The sequence below is a fragment of the Microtus pennsylvanicus genome, chromosome X, assembly GCF_037038515.1.
Source record: "Microtus pennsylvanicus isolate mMicPen1 chromosome X, mMicPen1.hap1, whole genome shotgun sequence".
Classification (NCBI taxonomy): Eukaryota; Metazoa; Chordata; class Mammalia; order Rodentia; family Cricetidae; genus Microtus; species Microtus pennsylvanicus.
Window position 1 is genome coordinate 26,363,402 of NC_134601.1, and position 21,584 is coordinate 26,384,985.

At 39.3% G+C, this 21,584-nt stretch overlaps 1 protein-coding gene and 1 long non-coding RNA gene across 3 annotated transcripts in view; one reads left to right on the forward strand and one right to left on the reverse strand.

Moving 5' to 3' along the window:
- The window catches only part of LOC142841772 (uncharacterized), a 345,599-nt gene that overhangs the window by 128,219 nt on the left and 195,796 nt on the right, over positions 1 to 21,584 (forward strand). The gene's annotated exons all lie outside the window — the stretch shown is intronic.
- Positions 13,806 to 20,493, reverse strand: Tspan6 (tetraspanin 6). 2 transcript variants are annotated; one of them, XM_075957820.1, is made up of 9 exons: positions 20,300 to 20,422; positions 19,894 to 19,909; positions 19,224 to 19,412; positions 18,844 to 18,918; positions 17,939 to 18,037; positions 17,383 to 17,517; positions 16,949 to 17,032; positions 15,301 to 15,407; positions 13,806 to 14,628 (listed from the first exon to the last, which is right to left on the reverse strand). In XM_075957820.1, the coding sequence occupies exons 3-8, from the start codon at positions 19,233 to 19,235 to the stop codon at positions 15,339 to 15,341; spliced, it is 474 nt and encodes a 157-aa protein (XP_075813935.1). In that variant the 5' UTR covers positions 19,236 to 19,412; positions 19,894 to 19,909; positions 20,300 to 20,422; the 3' UTR covers positions 13,806 to 14,628; positions 15,301 to 15,338. The 2 variants fall into 2 exon arrangements, with proteins under 2 accessions (XP_075813935.1, XP_075813934.1); XM_075957819.1 differs by lacking the exon at positions 19,894 to 19,909 and having other exon boundaries at positions 20,300 to 20,493.

The window sequence follows — 21,584 nt, forward strand, 5'->3', positions numbered from 1 at the left end:
GGTCATGCTAAATCACATTATTCTGAAATCAGAATGGTTTGTGGTTGACCTTTTCTGTTTCCTGTTCCTCTAAATTACTTCTCCTTTTAAGAGTGTCTCCCTCTAAGGTCATACCAACCTAGGACAACTGTCACACTAATAATTCCAACAGCTGAGGGATAACCAGCACTGAGCTTGACAATGAAAATAAGGTGTCCTTCTTGTTTTACAGCATTTATAAAATGCTTTGTATGATACAATCTGTGGACTTTAAACAATTAAGATACTATAAAACAGTTTTTGCTAAAGGATTCAAAAAAGCAAAAATTCTTCAAACACTCCCAGAAAACAAAACTTTTCTTTCAAAAGATAACAGCTGATTTGCTTTGAACTGAACTACCAAGTATCCTGAGAGCTTTGTAAAGCTTTATCTCCCAGAGATTATTTATTTTACTATATTGTCAGGTTCAAGTTTGGCTACACAAAACAGCAATTCTTCCAAAGTATGTAACATTTAAATAAGATGATGCAGGTTGTTCAATCAAATGACCTGTGAACATTTCCTCTCTCTTCCACCATCCTGATTATGTAGTTTTTACCTTCAAGTTTACCTCATGATCTAAGATCAGTCTAATAGCTGTAGTCATTATATTCACAGTCCATACTGGCATCAGAAGGAAGGTAGAAAGGATAAAATGTCATCATATCTTTTGTGTAGTCTTCCATTTATATTTCCTAAGCTGAAATGTAATCATATGACTAACTAGAGTTGAGAAAGAGGATTGTATTACTCTTATGATTGCACCAAATGAAATCAAGATGCTGTTAGTGATGAAGAAGTTACGAAGATACAGTAGAAAGGGTAACTGGCAACTTGGCAGTTATCTGCTAACTGTCATCAGATCTACAATCTCAATCTCAGCTAATGAAGAAGCACCTCTTTGGCCCTGACATGCTACTTTTCAAAATCCCTGTTCAACTCACTTAATGACTTGCAAATGGGTAAAAGTCATTAACAAACTAAAACCTGTTCATATATGTTCACAAACCAGTCCGATTAACTTTAGCTCTGAAAAATGAAAGCAAAGGGGAAACAACAGCACTCATGAAAAAATGACAGCTATGTTCACAGACAGTGTGAATTCAAAGCTACACAAGGCAAGGCTAAGTGTTAGAAAGATAATCAAAAGCAACTTTACTGACTCTGGCTTTGCTTCAGCTTCATTGCTTAAATGCAATGGTATAAAATTGCTACAATGTACAACTCACACCCAAAGTCAGAAGACAAATAGAACAATTCCTCTACTTTTAACACTTCAGAGGCTTTTATATGTGACTAAGGAAAGAGCATGAAAAGACTTAGAATTGGATGAGGAAGCCCTTTAAATAGTCTTACCTAGGTACCCTGGAGTCAGAATATGATATTGTTTTGGAGAAAACTTGAGGGACAGGTTTTGTTTCTCAAAACTCATTAGATTTTGGAGTAAGCCCTTCATAAGATGATACTATTCATTAAAGGGCTTTTATTCTTACAAAGTTAAATTGACTAAAGAAAATGTTGTGTTTTCCATGGTGGAGAATCGTCTAAAAGAACAGAGTAAATCTCATGACATATTATATGCAGAGCAGATGTGAAAGGCTGAGGCCAGAAAAAGTTTTATTTTATTGTCATTCAAGGAAATCTCTCTTTTCTATCAAAAGCCAATAATCCACACATATTTTTCCAAATCTTCATCTTTTATGCCATCAGTGCATTCATCAGTCATGCCAATGAATATGGATTTGAAGATATGAAAGGCTGTAACCAATTTCTATACCAGTTCCCAAAGTAGAAACTTTTATATTCACAGAAAGTACAGTGAATATTAAGGCCTTAATAAAATAAAGAAAATTATTAGTTTGACACTTACTCAGTTTTTGGCCCAACCAACAGAAATTGATTCTCTGTCAGCACATTCGTTGTGGATACTCAACAAATATTAACCAACACCCTGCAGTGTGGTGAACCAGTATTATACATAGGTATCTTAAAAACGAAGCCTGTTCAAGTACTGAGATTATTTCACAGAAATTCTATTTGTCTTATGTTCAATATATTTTTTATTATAAAACATGTTCTTTTCTGTTTGCCTACATCTTATTCATGAGCCATTCCTTCTCTTTGGGTTGTACAGAAAACACTGAGACAGGTTTTTCATTTGAGTGTGGTACTATTTTGGTCTCAGTTTGATTTGTGGGAGTTGGGAAAAGAGAAGAGAATGATGATACATATTTTAGCTTATTCCCAAAGCCTCCAAACCCATTCTTATCCAGTATTCATTGTAGATGAAAATTAAGCAGTGTTCAGTAGCTGAGAAGGAGGGGAAAACTCCAATCACAGAAAACTTTCATAACGATCCACATATTAAAACCGTTAGTAACTCAGCATCTCCTAAGTTTTCTTACACATTTCTCACCTTTTCATACCCCATTTTAAAGCACTCACTCATAGCCTGAATTACACACAAAAAGAGACCTCAATTTCTTCGTCAAGTGACAAGTGAAGGAGATATTTTTCTGTGTTTTTACATAGGTATTAGATTCCATTCTGTGCTATCTTTGAAAAATGAATACCGCAACCTAGAAGGTTACATTCCTGCCCTCATATAGAAGTGGCCCTTGTCTCTTTCTATCCAACTAGGAAGAAAAGAGACCCACGTGAAAAGGAAGAAAATAAACATCTCAGCCTTCTTTGTTTTACAAAGCTTAAGATCAGCAGACTTACTGTGCTCTCTGCTGGTAAAATCAAGAGCTACAGGCAGCATCAAACACTCTGGGAAAGCTCTATAGAGCTGGGCATTAATGATTACTTTCCAGCGCCCAGAAAGAGGATATCTTGTTGCTGGGTTCAAAAATCTCAGGACAAAAAAAAAAAAAAAAAAATCTCAGGACAGCATTAGCTGGAGAACAAAACTAGTGGAATCCAGAGCTGCTCCAGGGCCAAGGTGAATATGGATTCATATACCAGCACCATTTGAGATCATGGTCTGTGTCACCAGATGCTACTGTGTGCTAGACAAACCATATCTAAATATACTCTGGCTCAATGGTTCTCACACTGGAGTCTGTATCAGAAGTTCCTGGGGTGCCTGTTCAAAGTATGCAGCTATAGCTCCATGGTTCAGCGATTCTGAAGCTTTGAACAAGGCTCAGAGATTTGTATTCTATCAATTCTTCCCTCCACTAGTGATTCTGACACATACAGCCCAGGAATATTTTTTAATTACTATTTATTTTTAGTTTATATGTATGGATGCTTTGCTTGCATGGATGTATGCGCACTGCATGCATGGATGTATGTGCACTGCATGCATGCCTAGTGTCCTTGGAGCCCAGAAGAGGGAATCAGATCTTCTGAAACTGAAGTTACAAATGGTTGTGGGTCTCCATGTGGGTACTGGGAACCAAATCTTCATCCTCTCCGAGAGCAGTCAGTACTTTTAACTGCTGGGTCATCTCTCCAGCCCCAATCATTAATACTTTTGAATAACACTGATACATTTTACAAAATATCCTGATAGAATCATTAGTTACATAGAGTTAATCAAAAACTGACATTTCTTAGAAACCACAGTTGTGCCCCCAAACACAAACATAATTGAAGACAGCAGTTCAGAGAAGTGAGGTGTTTTCTTTACAATCAGCATAATCATTCTCTCTCTGAGCCTCACCTGGCATTTTGGTATGTGGCATCTTCAGCTGCAGACCTTCCATTACTTCCCTCTGCATCCTCCCGTCAAACCACTATTTTCTTCTCTCTATTCTCTGCATAAAATACTTTTAAAACACAGACACGATGGTCTTCCTCTCTGTGCCTCTATAAAACAATGTGTGAACTCAAAACACGCAATTCTTTCTAGGTGTGACTATGGATGCAAAAGATGACCAAGAAACAGCCAAAGTGTTCGCAAGAAAATCTATGTTCCATTTGGAGTTCATCAGAGTCTGAGAGCAATTGATGAAGGGAGCCCTGCTTATGTATTTATTTTTTGTACATTTATTTGTGACAGTGAGTGACATGTGACAGTCAGAGGACAACTTCAGGAAGTCGATTCTCCTCTTCAACCACGGGGGATTCAAGGATTAGACTCAGGTTGTCAGGTTTGGGAGCAACCATCTTTACCCCCTGGACCAGCCACTGGCCTGGGAGCTGCACTTTAGCTACAGCTAAAGAAGTGGTATTTTAGACCCACTCTGGAACAGTAAATAAGTCAGACATGATTTGTTTCCTCGTTTTTGTTTTTCTTCTGGTTAGTGACTTTCCAGGACGAATTCCATAAGGTTCATGTTACCTATACCATAAGACTATGTTTCTGCTCAATTTAGTAATATGCAAATGATTTATCAGGTAGTTCCTGCGATGACCTAAAACAATTTCTCCACCATTTGCCAGCAATGATGCTCTCTGCCATCTGGGGGCACCCTTTCACTGTTCTCAGTTTTCAACTCTGCCTTAGCTTTCACTTTGGCTTGCCAGGGCCTTCAAGTTTGCCACCTGTGAAGAAAAAAAAAAGTTTGCCAGCTGTGAATTGAGATGGCGGTTCTCTCAGGTCCTTCCCGGGATTTAGACAGCTCTAAACATAAAGGTGGCTTTCCAGGTCCCTTGAAATAGATCAGCACTCTTTAAAGTCCACCACTAATGGTGTGATCTTTCTTTTAGGTGTTTGGCCATGTCACACAGAAGCCATCTTAAAGAGCCTTAGCCATAGCTGATTCTTCTTGACATCTGCACTACAGCTAGGGCCTCTCTCAAGGAGAAAAGGCTCTGATGCAGGTGAAATCATGAAAATATTTTGTAAATGGGGTTTTCTCAGGGAGCCATGATATAGACCCAATGGTCACATGCTTCGCAAGAGCTTCAAGCATCATCTGCCCATTCTTAGCTCTGGAAAACTGTTTCTTGTCACAGGTGCTGCAATTGCGATTCTGCAGGTCTTCAAGGTGACTGTGGAGTTGGGGAGAGGCGCATGGATCTAGGCCAGGTTCAAATACTAGCAAGTATTCTCATGGAAACGCAGTTCTTTTTTTTTTTCAAACTAAGTCTTCCTCAGATTACTTTAGGCCTCTGATAAATTTCCAGATATTTGGAAAAGTCGAAGTTTTCATTTTTCCTTACAATGTGCTGCTGCTGTGGAGGATTAGATTTACGTGGGATTTTACTCTGCTCAGGCTGTCTCATCTCACCAGCTATTATTTGATTTTGGAAGCTATTCCTAGGATTGTTTTCATTTTCCTCCCTATTGAACCATGTCTCTTGAAGGGTTTTATACTAGGCCCTGCCTATCCTATGTAGTGTTTCAGAGTGAGCATGGAACACAATTTATTTAGTTAAGGCTAAAATGCAGCTACTGGGTCTGTGGGGGGAGGGAATAAGATACTGAGTTAGCAATTTATGTCATCTAAAATATCCATTTTCAACAACTATTCAAGAAAGTTCAGATGAGATATGAAGACTAAAAACAGTTTGATAAACGCATTCAGAGGACTAAAGGGATTTGTGGCTTTAAGTTTTCCAAAAAGAAACATATGACAATGATACCTTATCATTTGAGCACAGAATTTCAACAAAAATAAACATTTTTAAAGATTCAGAGTAGAAGTTCTAAAGGAACTTGCACCAGGCAGAGTAGTTACAGCACTTGGGAGGCAAAAACAAGGAAGAAAGGTGATTGCAAGTTTTAAACCAGTTATATACAAAACAAGTAGAAAAGACATGATAAAGGAAGGGAAAGGGGAAGTGGGGAGGAAGAAGAGACGCAGGGAAAGGGATTCTAAAGTTAAAGTGCAGTAATGAAGGATTTCACTAGAAGGTTTCAACGACAGACTTGAACTTCAGAAAACATTGGAGAATTCAAAGATAGACCATAGCACAGTCTGTGTAACAGAAAGTAAAAATGATAAAACAAATGAAGAGACCCTCAGAGTCCTGGAATGAACCACTAAATTTACCAATGGATTAGGAGTAGAAAGAACATTTGGTGAAATAATGGCCACTATGAAGAACTTTGATTCATATATCGAGACTCAAATTGGGCTGGACACAATATATATACCGAGATAAACCATAATCACAATGCTGAAAGACAAGCACTCACTCTTGAAGACATGAGGGAGGCAACTCATTATGCACAAGAGATCCTCGGTAATATTAACAGTGGTAGTCTCATTAGAAACTGGAGCAGCCACAGTGCACTGAGAAGATATACTCAGGGTGAAAGGAAACCAAGTGCCTAATGAATTCTCTATCTGAGAGTAAATGTACGTCTCAATGCTTAAGAGCACTTGGTGTTCTTGCAGAGAACCCGGGTTCAGTACCCAGGACCCACATGCAAGCTCGCAACTCTCTGTAATTGCAATTCCAGGGCATCCAATGCACTTTTCTAATCTTCATGTGCAACAGGCATGTGTGTGATGCATACACATACATCCAGGCAAAACAGTTATGCATTTAAAATAAAATAAATAAATCTAAAATTATTTTAAAGAATTTTAGATTTGATAAAACTATCTATCAAAACTAAAAAATATTTGATGCATTATTAGATGAACAAAAATGAAAAACACAAAGTACTTTCACTAATAAGCTACATATATAATAAATATGAAAAAGGGTCCTTCAGTGTGTAATGAGACTATGAAGCAATAACTCAATCTACACAATGACTTCACAGATAAACATAGGACAATGGAAATGCATTTTATAACTTTTATCTTCTCTGACCCTACCTAAAGTATATCAAATAAGCAAAATATTTAAGAATGTGTGTAATACACCCACACAAAGACCTTTCTGGAAATGCCCACAGTAGCATTCTTCAAAATTGCCCACAAACAATACAAAGTTAAATGTCTATCAACTGTATAAGTACAACAGAACACTATTCAGCAGCAAAGAGGAGCAGACTACCACGCATGCTCCATCTTGGATCGCTCTTTCATTCTATGGAGTAAATTATGTTCAACCCAAAAATCTATAGAATGATTGTTTATATAAAATGCCTAGAATGAGAAAGTGGATTAATGACTGCATAAAGCTGAGTGTAGAAACAATGTTTAACTGAGAACAAAAGCAAGGGATTTTGTGGAGATCAGAAATGTAAAATTAATTTATGGAGATGACTTCACCATACAATAATGTTAGTAAAAGACTGAACTGTACAGTTGAAATGACTGGATTTCATGATAAGAAACGCCATTTCTATACATTCCTTGTAAACATTGGACATGACAGGCTTTAGTATGTACCAGACACTGTTTTTAGTACTTGGCACATAGCAATTCACTTAATCCTCACAACAGCCCTATGAAGTAAATAGTATAATTTGTTCCACTTTCATTAGTGATGAAACAGAGGCACAAAGATATGAATAACTCGCCACAGAGCTTGAACATGAGCCCCATTGGCTTGGCTTTATAATTTGTGATGACACTATTTGTACAGGGGAAAGCAGAAATGTATAGACTGCTACAGGACAGTGTACAGAAGAAATTACAAGGATTGCTTGATAACAACTCCCTATGAAACAGGAACGAGGGGGCCTGAAAGGGACCCTTCTATGTATTACTCTTTGAACTCTGAGATCTTATACAATTTATAATAATTCATGTATTCTTTTTGTAGATGACACAACTATTTTTACATCAAAGTGCTGGTTATCTTTGTTAGAGTACACATTTTAAGTTTTCCCTGAACATTTTTATATCTTTTCCCAGTTCTTTGAAGAATGTTTTCAGGAGGTCAAATTCTCCATTAATTACCATGACACACTTTCTGCTACATTTCATCCTTCCAATGTCAGAGCCACAGGATGCTCTGAGGCCAAGAAAAAGGACTGCATAGGGCTGAGACACACTTCATGAAAGAAGAGCCTGTGCTATTTACACTGCTTCACAAAACCCTGAACAAATTGGATTCAGGGCTACAGTGAACTCTAGTATAAAGTTCCCAATCCCCAGAATATCCTGGGTTCCTACAGGGGTGCTAGCTGCCTGGAACATTACTGCTGACCAACAGGGGAAGATATTCTCACATGCATTTGCACAGAAGAAGAGAAATCCATTTAATGAAAACTGTCTGGATTTGCGCCTACAGGGTGAGAGTGATTCTGCCTCTGGCATATGTATGTCTGTGCAGTAGAGGTTTATTTATTTATCTTGTTTTCTTTTCTGCTCAAGATACTCTCATGGGAATAGACTATGAAAACAACCAAGAGACGGAAAGTAGCTTTACGATCACAGGAAATAATAGCTTGTAAACTTTTAACTGTGTGACAAGACGGATAAAATTAGTGCCTAATGTTTAAACTAGAATAAACGTTTTGTGGGCCATTCCTTGATTCAGTAATTTTGAGGAGTCCACTAGGAATAACAACAGGGCGAGTTGCTTTGTAACAATGCACTTATTGTTTACTAACAGCTTTTTCATGGGCATGCCATGAGAAAACAGGATGTCCTTCTCATGAAGACCTTTCTATTGAAAGATTTCACATTTAGTAAAGGCTGATGAAAAATAGCTGGAAAGGAGAAGGGTTTTGGTTTTGTTTGTTTGTTTTTTCTGTTTGTTAGATACAGGCTATATCACACAATCTCCTTTGATATTAAGACACAGCCAAATCAAAACAAAATATTATATAGGGTTAGGAGTGTCTGGTTCAATGGCAAAACACTTTCCCTAGCCTGCCTTGAGTTCAGGTCCCAATCTCTCAATCTCTCTCTCTCTCTCTCTCTCTCTCTCTCTCTCTCTCTCTCTCTCTCTCTCTCTCACACACACACACACACACACACACACACACTCAAGTGACACACAACACATCACAAACAAATGTGGTAAAAATCCAATGAAAAAAGCATAGGTGCAAAATCTGATTTATATTCAAATCCAAGATCTGTCACTAGAAGCTATATGAACTTGGACATATTGGATAATCCAGCAATCTTTGTTTTTTTTTTAAGGTGGGAAATGGGATTTTACTACCTACCACCCTATCTGTGGTAGTCAGTTAACTGGAGCAGCTAGTGAGATCTCAAGAAGCAACAATGCTCTGTCTCTCCTCTGGAGGAGGACTTGAGTTAGGAAAGAACATCCTTTGGGCCAATGGCCTACTTTCTCTTAATATGCCATTTCTCTTCTAAGAAAGTTATAGTCTTTGCAGACAGTGAAAATACAATGCAGCCAACCTGTACCTCTCAAAATCTCCTTTGCCATACCTAGGTGTATTCCCCCAGTTTTACACAACGGAGCTACTCTACAAGCTCCAGCTGATTGAGTGGCTGGTCCATCCACTGTAGACCAAGTGCACATATTTATGAATCAATTGTGCCTATCACACCAAATCCATTTGACTTGCTTTGGGATATTGCTACTGGACTTAATGTTTTCCCAGAAGAAGTGGTGAAAAGCTTCCGTGTTTCAACACAGATAAGCCCTTCCAAGTCACCATTTGGTGTGGGAGAATTGTCTGTATTCTGTCAATCGTGTTTTAAATAAATGCTGATTGACCAGGCAGAAAATATAGGTGGGATGACCAGACAGGAAGTAGAAATGATGTAATTAGAACAAGAGAATTCTGGGAAGGAGGAAGTTGATTCCTCCCACTCCTGCCCAGACCACCGAAGCAGCAGGATGTGATCTGCTCCACTGAAAAAAGGTACTGAGCCACATGGCTAACATAGATCAGAAAAATGGGTTAATCAAGATGTGAGAGTTAGCCAGTGAGAGGCTAGAGCTAATGGGCCAATCAGCTTACAATTTATGGAGACCTATGTGTGATTTTTCTCTGGAGCTAAACAGTTGTGGGGTACCGGGCAGGACAAAAACCCCAACAAACAACAAGCCAGGCCCTCCTCCATGTTACAACCATTTCAATGTTCTTAAGCAAAACCTTTTGAAGATATGGTGATGATAGTCTCACCAGATCAGGGATGGCAATTCTACCTAAAAAAATTGTGATCACCTGGGCTGAACTCCCAAAGTCCAGTTAAAGAGAGGGAGGAGTGAGAACATGAGCAAAGAGGTCAAGACCATGATGAGTTTACCCACTGAAACAGTTTACTTGAGTTAATAGGAGCTCACCAACTCTAGGCAGACAGGGAAGGAACCAGGATAGGATCAAACTAGTCCTTCTGAATGTGAGTGACAGTTGTACGGCTGGGGCAGACTTTGGGACCACTGGCAGTAACACACCAGGTTTTATCTCTACTGCTTGTACTGGGTTTTTGAGAACCCATTCTCTTTGGATGGATACCTTGCTCAGCCTAGATATAGTAGGGAGGGCCTTGGACCTTCCACAAAGCAATGTGCTTTGCCCTCTCTAAGGAGTGGATCAGCCGTGGGAGTGGAGGGGAAGGTGGAGGAAATAGGAGGAGGGGAAGGAGTGGGAACTGGGATTGGTATGTATAATGAAAAAAAGATAGTTTGTTTTCTTTTAAAAAATAAAATAAAAAGAATTTGTGATCACCAAATAAAAGTATGTGGCAGAGCCAACGAGGAACAATTCTCATCACCATAGTGAAAGAGACACTTCAGAGAGCACCAAATGTATACCTGTTGCTGACCGTGCTTCAGATGTCATGGAAGGTTGTTAGGGAGCATTTGCCTGGTCAGAGTGCTAAGCTTCTAGCTGTCAGAGGGCAAGGGGAATGCAAATGAGTTTCGAGGACAAACACAAAACAGAAGCACGTAAGAGATAACTCCATTTGTCATCTACGTGGAGTTCCTCGAGGTAACATAAGCAGAAGAGAAGAAAAGAGAAGCAAATGCAAGCCCTCGCAAGGACACCAGAAAAGAGGAAATTCCAGTCAACTGGAAAGATCAGTGACCGGAAAGAAGATCAGCATTTCAGGTAGTCAAAATCAAACAAGGGGGAGGGGGGCTTTCCGTGGCATCAAATACAGCAAAGGACTGGAGGAAGAAAAGCAAGAAGTGATCTGACCCTGACCGGGGGAAGTTCACAGTGGCTTCTGAGGTTAAGCCATTTCTGGGTAGGTAGGTAGAGGGTTTCTGTTATATAAACACTGGCTTATATAGAACGAGGTATTTAGATCAACCTCTTGTTTTTCCCAGAACATTAAAGAGTCATTATAATTAGAGTCACTCATTCATTCATTTATTCCATTAGCATTTATGGTGCTCTCATAAGCGCCTAACTCCACTAAGCTTCATGGGGTAGGTACCTAATAGAAAAGCCGTAATTAAATCACAATGAACCTTCTTAGAAGTAATCTAGGCAATGTTTTCAACTAGCGACGTCTTAAAAAATGAAAGTCTCACTTCCCTGTAGCTATTTTTAATTTGTGTATATTTTTTCCTTTCCTTTTTTTTTTAATTAGGAAGGTTAGGTTTGCCAATCTAGAACTGGGGGCATCAATTTGAAAGAAAAAAATTAGTAAAATCAGAATACTGTGGGGAAAGGCAGAAACGGTATTTTTATCTTGTGCTAGATTTTACTCTACACAGAAACCCACACAACATAGTCTAAAGGAACCAGATCAGTTTTACACACACAAATGCTTATATTGCCTTCCATCACCATAACTTAAAAGACGTGTTTGACCACGCCACCAGCACAGTGCTAATTTAGATGTTGATGGTGGGGGGAGTTAAAAAGAGAAAATCTCAAAGAATCTCATGTGCGCTCTGAGGGAAACAGAAATGGCATTTATACCTTGTATTAGGTATGCATCCCCACAACTTTGATGCCTACAACATAAACTGACCGCTCACATGGACTAGGCCATGGAAAACTACCAAGCATTCTCCATTTTCAGAAAACATGCCTAGAGAGTGCTGGTCTCCAACTGGAGCTCAGAGCCCCGTGCAGTGCAGAATCTGATTCCTGACAGGAAGGCGGCCCACCAGATGCATTCAACACACCAAAGATGGTCGTTTGAAATATGGGTATGAGGGGGCTGGAGAGATGGCTCAGGGGCTAAGAGCATTGCCTGCTCTTCCAAAGGTCCTGAGTTCAATTCCCAGCAACCACATGGTGGCTCACAACCATCTGTAATGGGGTCTGGTGCCCTCTTCTGGCCTGCAGACATACACAGACAGAATAATGTATACATAATAAATAAATAAATATTTTAAAAAAGAGAAATATGGGTATGGTATAGAGAAAAAAACAACAAGTTTGTCAGATTTGTACAACAACAAAGCTTCAGCAGAATTTTTTATGAAGACTCAAATGCAGGCCATTGTCACAGAAAGAATTCATTCGCTGAACTATTACAGGTGTCAGTTCGAGAAAGGGCACCGGTGGCAAGTGCCTAATCTTGCCCTGCATCACTAGAACGCAGGTTTACAGCCCAATGTGCACAGGCATATGACAGCTTTATGAGTGGCCTCGTGTACTGTGCCATCCAAAATGAGCCCAGCTGAAAACTAACCAAGCCACTCAGAAGTGGATAGGGAGGTGTAGGATTTTTATTTTCTTTTTCTGCTTCCCATATTTTAATTTCCTACAGCTATTCTTAATGAGAAAAAAAAACCTTTTTACAAAAACTAAAGAAAACCTTAAAAGACTTTTGGAGATAAAAATGTCTTTGAAAAACTATTGTGGTGACCCTTGCAATGCTCTTTTTACTTACCGTCATTAACCCCTATGCCTAGAAATCGGACATCGCATTGGGAGTGACCCTGCCTTTGTATTCCTAGCATTCTTATGTCCAAAAGCACACACATATCCAAAATTCAAAAATACCCTTTTTACACTTCAAGCATCTCAACACAACTACCGAAAGTTCATTAACCACATTTTTGTTGTTTTTAGCATCTACTAATGGCCCCCAAATGGGTTTCATTATGAAATTTTGTGTTTATGTACATACGCTCATGGTGGAGTATGCACATTAACACCTCAAGTGTCAGGTGCCAGCCATCTTTTTTTGTTTCTTGAGACAGAGTTTCACTGGCATGGAACTCACCAGGTAGGTGAGGCTGGGGGGCCAGTAGGCCCCAAGGATCTTCCTGTCTTCACCTCCCCTGCACTGGGATTACAAGCATGTACCACCACACCTGGCTCTTTTAAGGTGGGTCCCAGGGATAGAACTCAGGTCTTTGTTTTGTTTTGAAGCCAAGGCAAGCAGTTTAACCGAACTAGCTCTCCAGCACCATAGGTTGTTTTGGTCTTGTTTTTCTTTTCCTTTCTTTCTTTCTTTCTTTCTTTCTTTTTTTTTTTTTTTTTTGGACGAAGAATTAGGGCCTCATGCCTGCTAGGCAAATGCCCTGGACCCCAGCCTTTCATTACACTTTTATGCATGTATATAATATACTCAGATTATATCCCATTCACTGCCCTCTCTTGTGCCCTCTTCCCCTCCAACTAGTTCCCTTCCTTATCATAAACTGGATAGTTTCTTGATCATTTTATTGAGAATAACTGACTCATCACCATGAATCTGGGGACTCTGAGATGAAGCAGCGCGTTCACTACTGGATGCACAAACAAAAACTCAGAAGAAGAATAATTTCATTATTCTAATAACACAGCTTACATGATTTCTTATGCAACTTTCCAATGCAAACTATACCACCAAAAAAGTCTGATCTCTTAAGAAAATGCTAAGTACACTTTATTTAATGACTTGGAATGTGATTTCATCATAGAAAACACTATTTTTAGACAGTACTCCTTTTTTAATAACAGACTCAAGGCCTTGGCTTACCTTTCATCCCTAACCTAAAAGTGGGGCTACACGTGGAAATGCGGGGCTTCACTTTCTCAGTGGAAAACAACCATTCCAGGAGATTTTATAAAAGTTAAAACAATTCTTTTAGAGGAAATGCAGTGTTTATTGTGTAAAAGGTTTATATTTATTAATCAAGGATACAAGCCAAAACAAACAATATTAAAATTAACCAAGATGGTGACAGTTGATGTGAACTATTATTTCAGCTTGGTGAGGAAAACCTAGCTAAAGTTAATCAAGATAAGTTCCATTAAATTCATAAAGGAAATACAACTGTTCTGATACCATTAAAGTAATAATAACCTTTCAAATAACGAAGTATAATCCGTATAAATGCCTTAGTTTGGAGACAAAAATACATACACTGTGTGCTGAAAGCTGATGTGTCACAGAATGTGGGCAGTGGCTCTTAAGTCTTAGTGCTTTGCACTGAGACACTTACCACCCCCCAGGAATACTAATGATAGGCACTACCGATGAAGACCTGGAAAGAAATTAGACAATATGACTCTATCAACAGAGACTAAGGAAACATTTTCCTTCTTGGTGCAGATTATACAATCAAGCCACAGATTCTTGACTAGCAAGAGGCCCACCCAGGGAAGCCAATTTTCTATCATACTACATCAACAGCAAATTCATAGGGGTTAAATTGCCATCAACACTGTATCAAAATGGCAAAATCACAGCACGTTTTACAGCTACCACACTGAGAAATAAAAATCAAGGGAAACATGGGGCATTATTTCAGTTACAATTTACTAGCTCTTCCAGTGTTCAGATCCAGGCATGTAAGAATAGGACAGAAAGTGGACATAGACACAATACACAAATGTCTTGATTGAATCAGTCTCCTGGTATAGGTCTCCAGGCTAATAAGATGTCAGTCTCCATCCAGGCAACATTAAAACTCGCAAGGGTAACCTTAATATCCAAAAATTAAAGAAAAAAAGGTTAATTTGGTTATTACCTAAATTTCACCACCTGCATTTCCCCACTAATGACGACTTCCCCATGTGCTCCCAGTTAAAATATGACAGGCACACTAGATTCAACCAGTAACAACTGCCCCCCATATCTGGTTTCTGGTTTAAGCCAGATGAACTTAATTCACCTACATCTAGTCTATCAGAAATATTTTTCTACCAAGCAACACTTTAAGCACTGGCTAAGACTGTACGGTAAATGAAAATTACGATCTAGAGGCAATGCCAACATCAGTCAAGAGCAGAGCATATTTCCCCTAACACTTCATGAATTAAAGCTCATGGTTATATTCTTTGTTTCTCCACACTCTGGGTCAAAATACATGAGAAAGGAGACCTCTTGGGATCTTTAGGTTGACATGTGGAGGTGAGCACTTAAATCCAACAAGTTCTTTTATTGAACAAATGCTTGAAAAAGTAAGCACGGATTAACTAATACTTTCAGACCAGCCTTGCAGACAGAAACATGACCTGCCTATACAGTGCTTACACAGCAACAAGAGGACTTAAACAAGCTACTAGAGAACACCTTGGAAAACAGTTCATAATTCCTACGCACAAGCTACCATAATATCAATATGAACAGGGTTAAGAACCAAACAGAACACACCTTAAAGTTGGAGAGGAATAAGCCCGCGTGTATACTGCTTATACTATTTCATACTGATTATTTGTTATGGCACGAGAGAGGCAGTAGGCGAGAAAGATTCCAATTAGCTGGAGAGAAAATAAGAACAAAATTTAAAACACATACATATAAAGAAATTAAAGTGCTCAGGATATGAGTGTATCCTCATCTTATTTGTAATTCATCAATGATTTTCTTCCTTGAGTTTCCCCTACATGACGAAGTTAGCTACTTCTTCAGCGCCTAGGTCACATTCAAAGAATCTTAAATGCCTTACTACTAACCATGACCCAGAACTTCACAACAAACACTAAAGGGAAATTCAAGAGTCATGGGTCAGCTACTGAAAAGAAAATGAGGGTAATGTTTATAATACACATCAAGTAAAATCCCAACCAATATGAACAAGTAATTTCTTGGATGTACTTGTGCTGTTCAGTACAACAGACATTAGACTTCTGTGGCTGCAAAGGACTTTAAAAAAGTTAGAACAACTGGGGTTTTAATCTTATCTACTCCTCAGAATGAAGGTGGCTAGTAGCTGCTCCAGTGGTGCAGATTTACATAGTAAGAAATGCGACTTTAAAAATATATTGGAACTATCCTGTTAGTCTTACTTCTATAATGCTTAAGGTAAAAAACAACAAATAAAAGCTTTAAAAATTCACTCCAAATCACACAAACTTTTTATGTTACAGTGAGCAGCACAACTCGGGAAAAATTCAGTCTATAACATAACTAGATAACAGGCACATATGAAATGGAGACTGGTGGGACCTATTTACAACCCGCCAGCCAGTTGTAGCCCAGGAAAAAAATACTTTACAATAAAGTTTTAGAACCCTGACTAATACTGACCACAGAGTAAAACCAAGATTCCTATCAATTCATCTTTTGACCAACTATGAGAATATTGTGTCTTCCCATGGTTAACTGCTTTCAGATAATATGTATTGGACCTGGGATGTGGCTCAGTGGTAGAGTGCTTGCATACTATTGGTTAAGACTCTTGTTTAAGCCCCCTCCACACACACACATGCATATATGTATGTTGTATACTTACTGGTAGGATTAAATTCTAAGTCTTACATTTATAGATTCAAGGCATGATTGGCTATGACAATGGGAATTAAAATTTAGATTTATTTGTATTTGTGTAAAACATGAGTCAGAAAACCCTCCACTTGAAAGATAAACTAAAAGACTCAATTACAAGTCAAAATCAATAATATACACCCAAAGTAAGTCCCATGACGTCACCAAAAGTTAAGCCAGAGCGTTGCTATCCTGTGATGGATAACTGACTGCTTTGTGAGAAATAAGACTTCCCTTACATTGCCCTCACTGTTCAGTCCCCTGAAGTAAAACCTTCCTGTCTTAACAGTGAAACCGAGCTAGGTGTGCTGGCACGTGCGTTTCATTACATCCTTTGAGAGGAAGAGGCAGCTAGATCTTCTTGAGTTCAAGGACAGCCTGGTTTACATTTTGAGTTCCAGACCAGCTAGGACTACATTGTGAGACTCTGTCTCAAAAAAACAAAACAAAACACAAAAACAAAAGTAAAAAGTAAAAATCCCTTCTCCTGTAACTACAAGAATAAGACATTTCCCAAAGAGCAAAGAAAACTTACCTGAAAGCAAGCAACTCCAAAAGAAATTCCAGCAACGACTCCCATTTCTGATTCTATAATTGTCATGACCTTTATGAAACAACCCTAATGGCAGAGGAAAAGACATTGAGTACAAAACAAGAAAAGCTGTGCAGTTCTTCCTGGCAATTACTGTTTTGATCACTCAGCTGTCCACAGAAGATGGCCTTGGGCAGCTGCTAGCCTTTGACTATCATTGTACTGAAATCTAGCCTGTACATCCGCCCTCAGTCGCAACTAGTTCCACCTTCTGGATTAAACATTGGGCATTCACTTTTTAGTTGTATGGAATGAAGTACCAGCTCCCCTACAAACTTCAGAGTAAGTATATTCATGCGAGTTAACACTTGTGTTCATTTGGTATTCCACTAAATCCTCAAATACCATCAGATAAAAAGTCCTAAGAGGGTCCTTACTTCTTTGTTGACTTTATCTTTGTCTCTCTGTGGAGTACAACCTTCCAGCTTACAGCAGCTCTTGGGAAATCCTGTTTCTGAATAATAATTAGTATCTTCCCAATCTCCAGAGTCGGTGACACCACAACAATGCAACTGAGAAAAAAATTGTTAAAAGCATTTGTAGTCATTCATGTTACTGGTTTGCAGCCAGACATTTCACCTTCCGGCATCTTCTATTGTACTATGGGACCAAAACAATATGCAATACACTAATATACTCGACCGTTTCTCTTCTTCATATCCTAGAGACTGGCATTTGATTCCAATGATAAGCATGAAAGTTTTCAACTGGCTTTCCTGCACTATTGTAGTTGGCACTAACAGTATTTGTCTATGATGTAAGTGGAGAGGAAGGGAACAAGGACACGTAGGTAGACCAGCACACAGCTATGCAGTATCGCCCCACACTACTTTTCCATAGCAGGAAACACCTAGCAGCCCAGCTCCATCCTTTCCTGTGAGGCAATAAAGAATGTGCTTCGCTCCTGAAAGGGCACCAGCTCTAACCACTTACCGTACTTTGGATCTTGTCTACGGCTTCGCTCCTATAATCCCTTGTGGAGTTGTACTCCTTCAGAGCGTTTACATAGTTACTTTTAAAGCTGTTCTTGATCTGTATTGGAAAAGTGAAATGCCAATAAACAAAGATTCTAGAAACTACTTTGCATTTCTCTATCAAATAAGAAATTCTTAGGTCTGGCCAATGGTTCTATCTTTGATGTGTGGGGTAATGAACTTCCATGGTCCAAGCTGGTCTCCTAAGGGATATAATTTGGCTGAAAGGGCTATCAAACAAAACGTTACAATATAATACCTACAAGTTCAAGGTGCTGTGAGAGCATGTACATTTATCTTTCTCCACGTAAAAGTCTGACGCCTATCGAACCAAGTTGCAAACTGTTCATTTGGAATACTGCACTAACAGTTGAAATGGCACTCAAATACACCCTCCCTACTTGATGAATAGCTTCTCAGTAGTGCTATGCCTCCTGGATTTTAATATATGACTATTAATGTTTTGATGATTTACATTAACTCTAACTTTTCAAAATGTGACTTAGGAGAAGGTCTTAATTTTGTTATAAATGCTGTATTTTACTTTCCCCTTAGTAATGCTATAAAGCTCCACTTTAATAGGTGTTTATGCATCAAATTACAACTAGAAATTAATGTGATTGCCGTATCATTTTCTTCTAGTGATTATCATCCTACAAATTTTTGAATGTTCACTTACATTAAAAGTATGTCAGAGTTTTTACTAGAAATTCACTCTTTTCAGATGCAGATTGAAAGCATAGCTTGAAATAGAGCTTGAAGTGGGGTTTTAAAATTAATGAAAGCTGTCGAACTGCGCTACTTAGGCTACCTGAGATAGGAGGATAAACTGGAATGCAGTATGATTGTCTAAGTCGGGCTTACCTCATGTCTGAACACAAATCCTACAATGGCAGCAACTAGTTCGACCAAAAAAATGAGGGTCAGAAACATCGCGTACTGTGGGGTAAAAATTAAAAAAAAAATAAAGTTCAAGTTAGTATAAATAAGACTCATCGCAGCTACAAGGGGGAGATGGCTGGAATTCTGAGCAACCAGTTCAACAGATTTTTTGTTGCAAAGAACAAGGAAAGCAGTATCAAATATGCAGTCTACTTAAATATGGAAGCCTGTTAGTTTCTTCCATAAGGAATGGGGAAAAGTGTAAAAGCTATAGTTAGCTCTGAGAAACAAAGACACAAGGCTAGAACATCTCAGACTTTTCTAGGGAAATCAAGACTAGTTTAAAGAAACCAAGGACTCACCAGTTTCAGCATCCATGCAGAAGCCCGACAGGTAGCAAAACAACCAAAGGTGCCCAAGAGAATAATGACAGTGCCCGTGCCAATGAGCACAAAAGGGACATTGGTGGCCTTCTCATTTAAGAGGGAAAAATAATTTTCCAGGCTCACCTTGCCCCATATGCCAACGGCAAGAAGGATAACACCAGTGATCTACATGAGAAATCAGAGAAAGAAACAATGAGGCACTGTACAAGCGTGTATCTTCTATCATAAACTCAGGAAGTGTCTAAGATACAATGCATGTGAGAATTAATTTAGCAGTCTGGTTGTCACAGCGCGGTGGCTAGGATAAGGGGGTGGGGGGGCAGGTACTGACGAGGTAGGAAAGGGTTCTGCAAATCAAGGAAGCGTGTGGACAAGGCATCTACTCAAAATTGCATAAATCCATCTGTTTTACTGTGTAAAACACATACCCCATGGCATACGTATCTAGAGATCAAAATTTCCTCAAGCAATTTACTCCAGTCTGAGAAAGAAAGCCATCTTGTAAGGGGGAGGGTAAAAAGCGTTTCTGGATTCCAGAAACTTCTTGCATCCCCCATCCCTAATTTGGGGATGGGGATACAAAGGGATGGTACACAAAAGAAAAGCCAAGGATAGACTGGCAGGGATAGAATCACACCATACTTACTGTGGAAAACTCCCCTCTTATGAAGCAATGAAAAGAGAGATATTATTATGCAAAAGACCCCTCAAAGGGAAGGAGAGAAGCCTCTCCTCTCCGAGGTTCAGGGACACCTCCTGTGCTCTAAGGGTCTTAACTCAGTTCTTCATCTCTCGCTCTGACCTCAATCTCCTAAAACATCTGGGTCCCACTTCAACCAGGCATCTCACACCAAGACCCCAGCACCAATGCTACAACGCCCCGGCTCCAATCTCGGAGACCCCGTCACTATGGCCTAGGCCACACGTCGCCAGCGCCAGGGTCTCCTGAACCACAGCCGCCCAAACCTCATCCCATTCCAGACTTGAGGTTCTCTGCTCCGGGTCACACCCACCACCTAAGCCAGGGTTTCCCAGCCGTTCCCGTGTCTCACCCAAAAGATGAAAGTGTAGATCAAGAGAACGCTTTTTAAACAAGTAATGACTGGTTTAGTCTGCAGCCTCCGAGATGGGGACGCCATAACTAGCCCGACACCCTGCGCCTCCGCCACCGGGCGATCGCTCGAGCCAGCCAGGCGCGGGAGTTCCCGAGTTTTCCCGGAAACTGCCGAAAACTTACGAGTCTCGGCAACTGAGAAGAGCCGGAAACACACTACGATTTTCTAGAGGGTCAAGTCTAGGAGGCTGTCCGGATCGCAACAATTTCGGAGCGCCCCCTGCTGAAGGTTACTAAAAACTGTATCTAAAGGTTCTAGTGGAGCGTGCTTAAATTTTTTTTTTTTGTTGTTCCTCCCATGGAATCTTCCCCGCCTCCCACCCACCCCTCTTCTTCCCCGTCGGGTTTTTTTTTTTTACTTCATCCTAAGTGTCTATCACCGCCCGCAGTGCTGGAAGGTCCGGCCTCCCAGGTCCCTAGTGTCCTAAAAGAAAAGAATAAAAACAAAAATCAGATCATCCTCCATTTAGATACGATTTTTGCTTCTCATGGGAATGACAGGGTAGGGATATTTTCTTCTAATCAAATTCACAGCATTTACATAAAATGCACATAAATACAAATGAATTAATAAAGTGGTATAGGCACCCTGATCTCCCCTTTTACTGATGCAGTAATTCATTCCCTAATGTTTTCTTTCAAGAAACGGAGACTGTTCTTGGTTGCAAAGACTCAGTGGCAATATATTGATTGATGTATATACCTATTTCCTTAATAAAATATACCCTTTCATGAAAAAATGGTAATCTCTGGAGAATCTGAGTTGAAACAAACACCAATCATACAAATTTATATATTCCTTTGTCTATACAGTAAGACATAGCAGTAAAGTTTTATAATTGGATATACAGACATTTAAAATGTAAGAATGAAATATGCTATTTTCTCCTGCTAAATCATGGGTGAAGGTACTTGCTTTGGTGTTATGTATTATGAACATATTGATCTATATTGTTATATCACAGAATGCATATTGAGGACCGGCTTCTTAATTAAAATGCAAGCTCTTTAAGGGCGGAGGTGATTAAGTGTGTGCTATCAATATTGGTCTCTATGCAATATACCTTATATTCAACACAGACTTAACAGCCAGCTTATATATTCACAGAAGACAAGTGGATGCCCAAATTTTTTCTACTTGAAACTTTTCTTGGAACACACGCCACCACAGAAACAGAGAACAAGAAAGTTCCATTGACTTGACCATGCAGAGCTTTCCTGTG